Here is a 12,426-nt window from a genome sequence, read left to right as displayed (position 1 = left end):
TACTAAATCATGAAATTATTATTACCAATTCATATTAGGATACTTCTCTGCTACTTAATTACATTGAGCTATACTGTAAAAAATGCTTGTTCAATGCCCAGCTTTTGCAAAGAGAAGCATTTGGCTCCCTATATTCAAAGTGAGAGTGTTTGGGAATGCTGTTGACTGTTAAGCAGACAGTGTTGTAAGAGCCTGATCCCTCAAACCAGACATGGATTTACAGAAGAAAGGAAAGCTGATGGCTGTTAGCACCTGTCTGCTATCTTTACTTCCTTAATGCAGTATGATGACCTCTTTCACACTCCCTCAGGCCATTGCACTACTAGCAGGGAGCTGAAGAGATGGTGTGACATTTGAAAAGCCAGGAAATGTGTGCTCATTTTTATCAGCAGTCTTATACTGCAGTCATTTGTGCCTTACAATCCAGTGAATGTGCCTTACAACCCAGTTCAGATCCCCTTTTTCATACCAGAGCTGCGTGTACCCCAGCTGCACAGATACAGCTGATGTGAAACTGCAGCCCAGTGCAAGACATTCAAAGCAATTATCAGGATCCATCACAATTAGCTTACTGGCAAGGTACACAGATTAGTAAAGTGATGTGCAAGATGAATGATGAATGTTGAGTGAATGGTTGAAATATAAATAAATACACCAAGAGAAACAATTAGAGCCCAAATTTCAACTTCCCCAGCTATACATGTTTCAGTGGGATTACTTTAATTTAAGTCTAGCCCGACTTTATGGATTGAAAATCCATTACTGTTTGTAGGCATTAGATACACTCTCAGAGTATGTCTTCCAGTTCAGTTTTGTCTGAAAAGAATCTAGTTTCCATGCTCCATAAAGCAGGAAAAAATACAGTACATGGATATGATATTTAGTACAAAAGCATATGTCTAATTTGAACTGAAATCCTGATGTAGATGCATTCACCAAAGAGTCATGGCTGAATGTTCCACTCAGCAACTGCAGCAGGAGAGCAGCTTTTATGTCTCTCTATATATATTAATTATTATTTTTACTCACATTATAATATTTCTTACTATAGCATTATTCACTTATAGGTGGACAGGCAGTGGGAATATTTGCCTAAAATCACAACAGACAGGCATCTGCAGGTTCCCTAGGTACTTAAAGACAACAATAGCACTTTTCTAAAGTCCTGTGGAAGGACAACAGGCATCCAAATCAGGATAGTGTTGTTATTCCTACTGGGGTTATCTTTGGCCTATTTGAGCTGCTTGCTTCTGGGAAGGCATTATCTGTTTCAAGTGCACGGTACCATCCCTGTTTTTCCCCCACCTTACTTTCTTCTGCCTGAGGTATCTCCTCTTTCTGCTCATGCTATTCAGTTTCTGAATTTGCTGTTCTGATTCAGGTGCAGCTCAAGGCCAAGTATGCACAACACAAAAGACTGTTGATCCCCCTTCACTACTCCAATGAGCAATCTACATTTCTTCAGCACAGCAAAAATAGCCTGAAGTATCCGACTTTTACAGAATGCTAAAAGTCACGACTTTTACAGAATGCTAAAAGTCACGTCTAGTATGCTGCTTGTTTTTTCAGAGAAAGTTAGAAGCTGTGGGAACATGGAGAGAGAAGTTTTTCACTTATAAAGCCTGTATTTTTACACATTGTAAGAGTGGAATGAAAAGTTTTGAATTTTATTTGTAACATTTATAAATGATTCCCTGGGCATTCACTTTAAGAGAAGTGCTCTTTGATCCATTTGCAGTATAGATCTAAATGTGCAGGACTATATCTCAATGATGAGCAATGGCTGTTAGAACAAATACCTACTAAAACTAAGGTTCAAGAGTGAGTAAAAACCCTGTATCTAATCAAATTGGCAAAAACTAGGAGAAGGCTGGCAATTCAGCTGTGTAATGGAACTCTTGTTCAGAGCCTCCTGTATTAGGGTAGTTTTGTGTTAATGTGATTAGAAAAAGCAACCATAAAATCTGATTGTAAATAGTTGCTAAAAGCATTGCATCAGCTCTTTTCTTATATCCCTCCCATACAATAGTGTGGGGATTCCTGGGAACTTCTAAAACATGAGATATCCTTAATGCAAGGTTTGATTTCCCTTTGAGGAGTAAATTATAAAATTCCAGGGATGAGATGATTACAAGTGTACCAGGGATTCAGACAGTACCAGGAAACTAGAAACTGCGGCTAAGTGTTTCAAAAGGCCATGAACGTCATACCAGACCCAGAGAGCTGACCTGTTGTCAGTGAACAGCTTTAGCCAGGCCAGTGCTATTAATATCACATTTCATTTTGCAGATTTTTATTATAAATGGAAAGTTTTCAAAATAACTTGAGTGAAATTCTGTGGCCCACAGATACGTAACAGACCACACATAATGATGATAATAGTCCTAACCAGTTTTGAAATGCATTAGTTTATACACATATTAACCTCAGAGTCAATGTTAGGCCTGCTAAGGTTTATTTTTTATGCCTTAATGAATTCATTACAGTGACAAGCTATAATATATTGTATGTAATACATATCTGTATATTCTATCATTTTATGATAATCATAAAGTGAAACTGTATTTTTCTGAAGATGGGTAAGTAGAAGATGCAAGCTCCTTCTCTGAAACTTTTAGCTATACAAAAAGTAAACCATGGCATATATTCAATACCTTCTTTATCGTCGTGATGTATGATTGCATCCTGTATCATATCGGCAAGATTGAAACGAACTCGATGATTCTTTCCATGTTTCAGTTTTTTGACGTAACCCTCCCGTTTCTGGAAAGCTTTTTCTCGTTCATAATAAGCCTTTATTTGATCACAGCGCATCCGCTTCACCAGCCGCTGCCGCTGGCCGAGAGGGAGGGACTCCAGCAAGCACTGGTCAATTTCCATCTCATGAGACCGAAAAACATTACATAGCTGGAAACAGCCTGGAAAATATGGAAGAGAAACATATTTAGATAAGGCATCAGTGTGAGTTAACTTCTGATTCCAGTGCTCTACATTATATACACACTTCAAGTAGTAGATAGGTGCCCAAATTCCTCATTTCTTAGAACTATCAACATCCTAGATGAGTGAACTTCTCTCTCCTTAGTTTGATGTAAGAGCTTTTGAAGAGATTGTAGGCTCAAGAAACTGGGCAGTTAAGAAAAACCAGAATTAAGCATTATCATGAAACTCTAGGCCTGCTTTTGTTTGCCCATTTTGCTAAATGTTTAATTGTATCACCAAAGGGCTCCTACCTCACACAGGGCACTACCTGGGTAGTATTGACTAAATGACCACTCTGTTTTCTCCTTGCTGCTTGACATGTCTCATCTACTGAATACCATTCTAACCCTGTTCTGAAGACAATAATTTCCTGACAGGCTTTTGTAAAGCTCACATCATCCTAGCATTCAAATGCTTCACAAATATGTATTTATTTTCTTTTAAAAAAATCAAGGATAAAGGAGCATTATTACCTACCTTCTGTACTGAAAAACTGAAAACACAATCATTTTTAAATCACTGATTTTCAGTGTCCAATTCAAGACATCTATGTTCTTTTCTCAATTTTTTGTTTTGTTTTATTTTGTTTTGCTTTACAGACATAGTGTTCTATACACTATTAGGTAACACAATAATAAAATATTACCAAAGTGATAGTCCTACACCTGCATGCCAAGCAGCCCTACCAACAAGAAACCAGAATCTCACATTGGATTTTCCAAAACCGAGGAGCATACATTTATACAAAACGTGCCCAGAATGTCTTGTTGAGAAACTAATACACAAGCAGACACAGAGAACAGTTCTACAGGTCAAGTTCTGTCAACTTATTTTAACACAAGCTACCCTTTCTCTATATATTTCTACTCCTTCCTTGGCATGCCCTTCTAGTTACAAGAAAATTGTCAAACTAAAACATTGGAAACAAGTATTGGCTTGCATTAAGCCAAAACATACACACTTTTTTTGCATGTCAGAAGCCAACAACTCCTTCTGTATAAAACAAAATTTTCTGGTTGACCTTTAATGATATGTTCCACTGCTGAGCATGTCAGAAAGGGCAAGAAAAGGAAAGGGTAACTCCATAAAGTGGCGGAAGATGGAACCTCATTCCCAGCTTCACTCCAAGGGATCAGAGCATTCAATCAAGTGGAAGATCTGCATTCAGATAATCCTCAGCCTGAGGCAGTTTGTGACTGCATCTTCTTTCTGTCACAGTATCAGGACAATGGAATAAGCAAACTCCGTATCTTCCCTGTTAGAATTGTTACGCTTTGTATAAAATATTTCAGTACCCATGCCATACGCCCCCACAGTATTTTTGACCTGTAAAACTCTTAAGCTTATACTTTAATACACCTGAGTCTGGGTGTAGTGCCTGCCAGCCAGGCTCACAGCCTCAAAGGGAAAACCAGCTTGCTGTCTTAAACCATGTTGACAATGCAAACTGAAAGAGATTTTCTTCTAAATGCCATTCAATTCGTCATTGCTACTTCATGACTGCAACAGAAGACCAATTGCAGGAATTTTCCCCTTCTACTCCTATAGCAGCAGTTATTAGCAGCTAATTAAAAGCACAGACAGCATTAGCTAAGATGCGGCAGACCACAGTTCTCATGCCCAACCTTTGCACCTTAGCTTGGTGACCATGCACGTGGCCTCAGGCCTTTGTTGGAAGAATACAGCATAGCAAAGATGAGCACATACAGCCAGACTTCAGTTTCAGCAGGGATGTGGCTGTCTTAGTGTCCTCTGTATCTCCACTGAGATGACCCTCAGCCTGTATGACTGGCAGTCTATTTGCTCCATGAAGAGTTAGGTTGAGCTGCTTGACTGCCGGTACTGGCCTCACATAGTTGTTTCCAGTGTGTGGCCAGAGTCAAACAGTTCAGGCAGATTAAGAAGAGATTTATTCATCAATTTGGGTGCTGGTCTGAGCTGAGAAGTGATGAGTTGCAGTTGGGATTCCTTCTCTCAGCACATCTGGAACCTGATGAATACCAGATCAGATCAATAAGTGACTGTGGATATAATAGCTGCAGGTCAGCAGTCTTGGTAGGTAAAGCCTGAATTGAACAACATAGTATAGATGCAGAGGAGGCAAACTTTCTGAGTTCATCATTCAAACGTCTACCCAGTCATGAAATGTCCAATTCCAGTTTTAGAACCAGGCATATCCCTACACTGACTGTGGTGTCCTAAAGGTAACGGGGAACTGCTGACAGCACAACAGACAGGAATTCCTGGATATTGCCCTCAAAGAGCTTAATTCAAACCCAGGAAGGTTGTAAACATGCTTCTGGTGGAAATTTTGGGGATAACATAGTGCCACTTTGAGCAGGGGGTTAATAGGAAACATCGGATCGTGTGACCACATCTTTGCTGGCCTAATCTTGAAAACCTCCCTCAATGGATTCTGCAGGTTCCCTGGATAACCTGTTCCAGTGTTGCACTGCCTTCTATCAAAAATGCCTTTTTTACTGTGGTCATTGCACCTAACTAATAATGTCACTACCAAGCAGAGTTCAGCCTTGCCATTTCTGTTACTATCTTGGTAGTTCACTGCTGCCCTCACTCCAGCTCCTCAATGTCCACCTTATACTAGGGAGGCCAAGACTGCAGACCCTTGCAAGTGTAGCATTGCTAACCCCATGTAGAAGGACACAAGGACTTCCCTCAGCCTGCTAGCCTGCTATCTTCCTAATGTACCCCAGTATTGTGGTTTGCCTTCTTTGCAACCAGAGTACAGGGTTGGCTGCCATTCAACTTTGTGTCCACTGTAACCTCCGCATCCTCTTCAGCAGGGCTGCAAATCAAACCAGTCACTTCCCAGCCAGTACTGATTCAAAGGGTTGTTCTGTCTCGGGCAAGAAAATATGTACTTGTTGAACTGCCCGGTTTGACAGCCCAATCCTCAGGATTAAGCTCTACCACTCAAAGTATGCCAACCAACCACTCTGCCCTAATTTAGCATTGCCAATAGCAGCAACAGCTTCAGCTGTAAAGAAAACCAGGAAAAAGCTGCTAAAATTCACAAGTTTATTAGGCAGATATAAACTGTCATTGTTTATAGACTGACAACTTGGCTCAAAGAGAAGCTATTGGAGCCTCCTAAAGGCAACATGTGTGGCAAGTCTGTCCATCTTCGTTTCTTCCATGTATGAGAAAAAACATACGAACTAGCAGAGTGGACTCATACAAGAACCTCATAACAAACTCATTGAAGTAGAAGATTTTTGGAAAAGAAGATCTCAACCAGATCTCTTTCTGAATGCCCGTCAGGAGGCAGCATGATAACGTGAGAAAAGGCTTGCACATATGTAGAAAGCCTGCCTTCTGAATCAATTTGCATACAAGTTTATAACTCATTATATAAAATACCACATTTGAAGATTAGCTCACGTGTTTCTTCTTGCCTCAGTGTATGACAAATTACAGTTGTGTACAGTGATTTGATGATTTGATAAGGTCACTGTGACTGTCATGGCAGATTGGACTGGATAACTCATTAGCAGTGTCTTCATCAAAACACTGAAAAAGCTTCCTAGGGTATGATTTATTTAATGAGATGCCCAGGACCAAAACGACTAAAATAAACATGATTGTTGGAGTATATCTGGTTTTGAAGTACGCGTCTTTCATACAATCATACAACATAAAAGCCTCTATGGAAAACTGAAGTATCAAAACCAGAGATCCTTTATGGTATCACAATGGTTGTTAGCTAGCATAGGACAAAGGAAGTCTGTAAATATAGAAGAAAAAAAAATGTTTAAAGGATGCTTGCTAGTGTAGAGCTGCTTCATTGACTCCACCTTGAACCTTTAGAAAGAAAAGAATCGTTGCTACAAAAGAAAAAAATAAAAAGTTGATAAAATTGTAGCAATTTACTCACAATTGGCCAGAGTGCCAATTACATTACACCACAAATTACAAGCTTGATCCTGCATGTTCGAACAAGGTATTTCTGAGTAAAGAGGAACTGCTTGCTTTGAATTGTTACTGGTTCTCATTGCGAAGGTGAGAGAAGGAATATTTTGTGGCATTATAAGCACCAGTCCACGAGCATCATGAAGAGCCTGGGGAGGATGATGGGATATAAATGGAGAAGAATGCAATTGCTACAGGCGTTTTCTTCCATCCCCTAGAGGTGACTTGTGCCCAAGTAACTGTATGTCACATAGGAACAGTTGCAAAACCTTTTTCCAGTAACCATAATGACACAGCTTTCCTCTATATTTCCTGTTCTTATGGCTCTATCTCACTTCACTTTAGTCACTAGCTCTGGCATCTAAATTAGGAGTCCAGTCACTCTAAAAAATGCACCTTAGATGCTAATTCACATTGCCATTGGGTGAATATGTTCCTATCTGGATTGCATGTCAAGAGGCATTTCCAGAATGCGAAGCTGAGTGCAGAACTGCCTATACACATTCACACTCTTCTCATGCATGTTGCATTTTCATTTTTCATGTGATATAAATATTTGCTATTGTGATTCAAAGAAAGAAGTACTAATGGACTCCAGGAATAATGTGCTTTATAAAGTATGGCAAGTTAAAAACCTTCTCTCTTCATTAAAAGCACACTCATAACCAAAATGCTGACATTCCTTACTGCAGCAAGTATCTCAGATAAGGTGATACAGAATTATGGTGCACTATACTTTCAACTATGAATAAAAATGCTAATAAATACTAACATACATATTTATCCTTATTTATACAAACATTTGTCTTGATTTTGATGATATTTTAAAGGTTGAATAATTAATCTTCTGGGTGTTTGAAGGACTATGGTCTTTATAGCAGAGAAATACTGTGCAGATGGGTTAAAATTACTTGGAAAAATGGCAAGCAGATTCCAAGAATGCATCTACTTGAGACTGCTACCCAAACAATATTCTTTGAGCACGCTGCTCTCACTGAAGGAAAAAGGATAAAAAAAGAACATACACTGTGTTCTGCCTGGGTTCTCTGACACTTCAGCTCAAGAGTTTTGATCTGTTCCTATCATAACTACAATTAAACACCTAAATTCTCATTTAGATGCCCAAAGTTATCCTGATTTTCAAAAGGACGAAATACTTGAGAATTTCATCCACTTCAGTATACAGTTCAAACAGATAAGCATTTGTTAAACAAAAATAGCCAAATCTTGATAAATACTTAATTATTGTATGACACTTTTAAAGCTGGTTAGCTAAACATATTCCCAGTACTAAAAAAGAAATGTGAAAAAAGAACACAGTGAGAAGCAAGTACTTTGATACATAAAGAATCGGATACATGTATGATGTAAATCAGTGCAGCTGCTTCAAAAGGCTGCATTACTTTACATCCCACAGTTGATAATAGAAATATGACCAGAAACTACTGGACTGACCCTTTCAGTAATGAATTTTGTTGTTACACTTGATGAATCAAAGAATCATTTAGGTTGGAAAAGATCCTTAAGATCATGAAGTCCAAACATCACCTGACACTACCAGGTTCACCACTAAACCATGTCCCTAAGTGCTACATCCACACATCTCTGAAATATATCTGAGGATCATGCATAATTGAAATATTAATTTATGGTTATTTATGCAGCTGAGCTGAATTCCACGTGAAATCAGTGATAAAAATGCAGAAGTCTAACTGATACAGTGCGTCTGGAGCACAGATCAATGCATTCGACTACAGGTGCACTCTTCAGAAATCAAACATTATTATGCATCATCTATGGACCTGTCAGTTTCAAAAAGAAATATTTCTTATCCACAGAAGGGGCTACATTAGTTTAAATCCATCTCAAATTGCAATGTTAAGGTCGGTATCAAAATACTTGGGTTTGAAAATCCTTTGTTCAGTGCAGGGAAAATTACTTACCATGTGAACAGCCTCTCTGTTATGTTTATTAAGCTCTAACTGAAACACAATGCTCTTAACCACTCAGCCCCATCTTTAGAGTTAAAGTATTTTCTTCAGGTCAGCAGTGCTGTTGTTTAATGCATCTGCAGGCTTATTTTATTCCTTTCTTTTTTTTTTTTTTTTTTTTTTTTTTACCCCTTCCCAACCACAAGCAGATAATTTTAAGAGACCAGTATAAATGTAAACTATTTCTCTTGTAAGGCATCTAAAGAATTCAATTAATGCCAAATCTTCTGAGAATAAATTGCATAGCAGCAAAGGTGCTGATCTGGATCTCCTGTTCTTGGCTCTGTGGAGCTTCTTTTGGATGTACTTGCAAAGTTAGGCTTCTTAAATGATATAAAGCTTTCCCATTTTCTGCTGAACACCCTGCTCTCTCTCTGCTGAAGAGCAATACTGATCATATTCAAGCAACCACTCTCTTGTAAAACCCTAGTCCTGTATGCTGCTCTTCAAGAGCCTTTCGATGTGACTAGACTGGTAAGCAGGAACTGCAATCAATCCAGCTGATCCAAGGAAAACTTACTTATCAGACACTATTAATCAAGTCTATAGGGTTTCTAATAGATTCTATTATCTATCTATCAGCAATTCAGTGAAGTTACAGCAGCATTCTCTACAAATTTATGATATTTAAATTGGAGAATCAACCAGTTTGGGATTTTGCCTTTGCAGTGATAGAAGAGCACATGAATAATAAGGAATTAAATAAAGCAGAGAGCTCTGCAGTGTCATTTGTGATTTACATCATGTAGCAGTCTATAACATACGGATATTGTATGTGCTAGGTAAAAGTCATTAACAGCATGTCAGCCTATTCAGTAAACATAATCAAATTGCCTGCCCATGCATCAGTCTTCAGTGTAATAAAACACAGGTTTCCAATACACACGCAAAGGGTTCTTCCTGATCAAAAAAAAAAAAAAAAAAAATCACTATTATTTTGTTTTGCCTGTCTTCAATTCACAGGTTTGAACGTCTCAGAGGAAGCATGTATATCTGAGAGCAGCAGTCCTCATTTGTGGATCACAGCCAGAAACTGAAGGAATGTAAATAAAATGAATAGGCACAATCTGGTTGTACTCAAACTATTAGTTTTCATAAAGCTGCTGTCTTCCACATCCCCTCTACTGCTATCATCCTTGTATGTTTCCTTGGAGAACGAGATGAAGGAGGACTCTGGATTCCCACAAACAACATGCCTCAGATACTTCAGGACACTGGTAGGGAGGGTCCCTTGGGTGTCAGTCCTGAAGGGCAGAGGATCCAGGAAGACTAGACACTCCTCAAGAAGGAAGTCCTAAAGGCGCAGGAGCAGGCTGTCCCTGCGTGCCATAAGATGAGCCGGCGGGGAAGAAGACTGGCATGGGTGAGTGAGGAACCTTTGCTGAGTGTTGAGGAGAAAAAGAAAGTTTATGTTTGATGGAAGAAGGGGCATGCAACTCGGGCAGAGTACAAGGAAGTTGCCAGCATATGCAGAGAAAAAAATCAGGAAGGCCAAAGCTCAGCACAGGCTCAAGCTGGCCAATATGGGTAAGGATAAAAAAAATATATTTTTATAAATATATTAATGGCAAGAGGAGGGCCATAGAGAATATCCATTCTTTACTTGACACCGGGGGAAACATGACTACTGAGGATAAGGAAAAGGCTGAGGTTCTTCTGAGGTTGGGATCCACCCAAGTGTGCTGACAGAGTTGGTGGATGTCATTGCTGGGCTGCTTTCCATCATCTATCAGCAGCCGTGATCATCTGGGGGGGGGGGGGGGGGGGTCACAGAATACTGGAGACTTGCTACTGTGATGCCCATCTATAAGAAGAGTCACAAAAAGGACCTGGAGAACTACAGGCCTATCAGCCCAACCTTGGTGCCAAGAAAGGCAATGGAACAGGTCATCTTGAATGCAATCACACAATGTATGCGAGACAACTGGAAGATCAGGCTGGTTAACTGCTTAACTGTGTTAAGTTCTGGGCCCCTCACTACAAGAAGGGCATTGTGGCCCTGGAACACGTCCAGAGGAGGGCTATGAAGCTGGTGAAGGGCCTGGAACAAAAGTGCTATGAGGAGCAGCTGAGAGAACTGGGGGCGTTTGGTCTGGAGAAGAGAAGGCTCACGGGAGACCTTATTGCTCTCTGCAACTACCTGAAAGGAAGGTGTGGAGAGCTGGGGGTCGGCCTCTTCTCACAGGAAACTAGAGATAGAAATAGAGGGAATGGCCTCAGGTTGCAGCAGGGGAGTTTTAGATTGGAAATTAGGAGACATTTCTTCTCAGAAAGAGCAGTCAGGCATTGGAACAGGTTGCTCAGGGAAGTGGTAAAGTCACCATCCCTGGTGGTGATCAAGGAGGGGTTGGACATGGTGCTTAGGGACATGGTTTAGTGGGTGACATTGGTGGCAGGAGCATAGTTGGACCAGATGAGCTTAAAGGTCTTGTCCAGTTTTAATGATTATATGATTCCCCGGCAAGCAGCACAGGTCCTTTGAAGTTTTTCTACAAATGCTGCCTAACTACCTTATCTTTATTTCTGCTTAGAGCAAGGTAGGTGGTGTAAAGAGCAATTCTGCATGGCAGTATATTTCACCAGAGGAAGAACAAACTTCCTTGCAGTAGGATTTAATTTCCTAACAACATCCTCAAGTCTATTTTGTATCTTCTGTGACAAGAGATTTAATGGTTATTAAGCAACCCAGATATTCATACTGTAGAAAAGCAGCATCATCAATTCTAACTATAATAGAAGAGTATAGTATCAAACACTGCTCACTAATTTGGATAAATTGCGTCAAAAACTAAAGGATACACAGAGGTAGCATAGTCACATGGACTTCATTTCTTTTGGAAAAATCAAAGAAAAATATGCCTATATGATTCCTGAAGATACTAAGTATTATTCCTAAAGCAGTTAACTTTAAAGTTTTAATAGAAATAGTATAAGTCCCCATGTTAGTATAAGAAGAGAGAGCTCAAAGTAATCAGAAAGTAACAGTCATCCAATTCAATGATTGCATTGAGTGTTTTGTTTGTTTGATATCTCTCTATATACAAGTTAAAAGAAGAACTAAATTGGCTGTCTGAGCTAATCATTATAATCTTTTGTTCACTTTTGGATCTATGAAATTATGTCACTGATTATTTGGAATTTCCAGAAGCAAGCAATGTATATTTTTTAGCTGAATACAAAGCACTTAACACTTGCAAAGTCTTTGAGAAAATAGAACCATAGACAGATAGAATCTCCTGAGTTGGAAGGGACCCACAAGGATCAGTGAGTCCCACTGTTGGCTCCACACAGGTCCACCCAAAAATCAGACTACGTGTCTGAGAGCGGTGTCCAAATGCTCCTTGAACTCTGTCGGGTTCGGTGTTGTGACCACTGCCCTGAGGAGACTGTCCGAGTGCCCAACCACCCTCTGGGTGCAGAACCTCTCCCTAACCCCCAGCCTGACCAGCTCCATGCCGTTCCCTCGGGTCCTGTCACTGTCCCCAGAGAGCAGAGCTCAGCGCCTGCCCCTCCGCTCCCCTTG

At 39.9% G+C, this 12,426-nt stretch overlaps 1 protein-coding gene across 2 annotated transcripts in view; it reads right to left on the bottom strand.

The window, feature by feature from the left end:
• The window catches only part of MYO16 (myosin XVI), a 374,412-nt gene that overhangs the window by 278,831 nt on the left and 83,155 nt on the right, over positions 1–12,426 (bottom strand). For both annotated transcript variants that reach the window (XM_032185978.1, XM_032185970.1), the window contains exon 2: positions 2,655–2,918. In XM_032185978.1, the coding sequence (XP_032041869.1) occupies positions 2,655–2,880 (226 nt within the window). In that variant the 5' untranslated portion in view covers positions 2,881–2,918. The remainder of the gene's footprint in view (positions 1–2,654; positions 2,919–12,426) is intronic.

The sequence above is a fragment of the Aythya fuligula genome, chromosome 1 (assembly GCF_009819795.1).
Source record: "Aythya fuligula isolate bAytFul2 chromosome 1, bAytFul2.pri, whole genome shotgun sequence".
Classification (NCBI taxonomy): Eukaryota; Metazoa; Chordata; class Aves; order Anseriformes; family Anatidae; genus Aythya; species Aythya fuligula.
The sequence above is the reverse complement of the archived record's forward strand: the minus strand, read 5'-3'. Positions and strand labels throughout refer to the sequence as shown.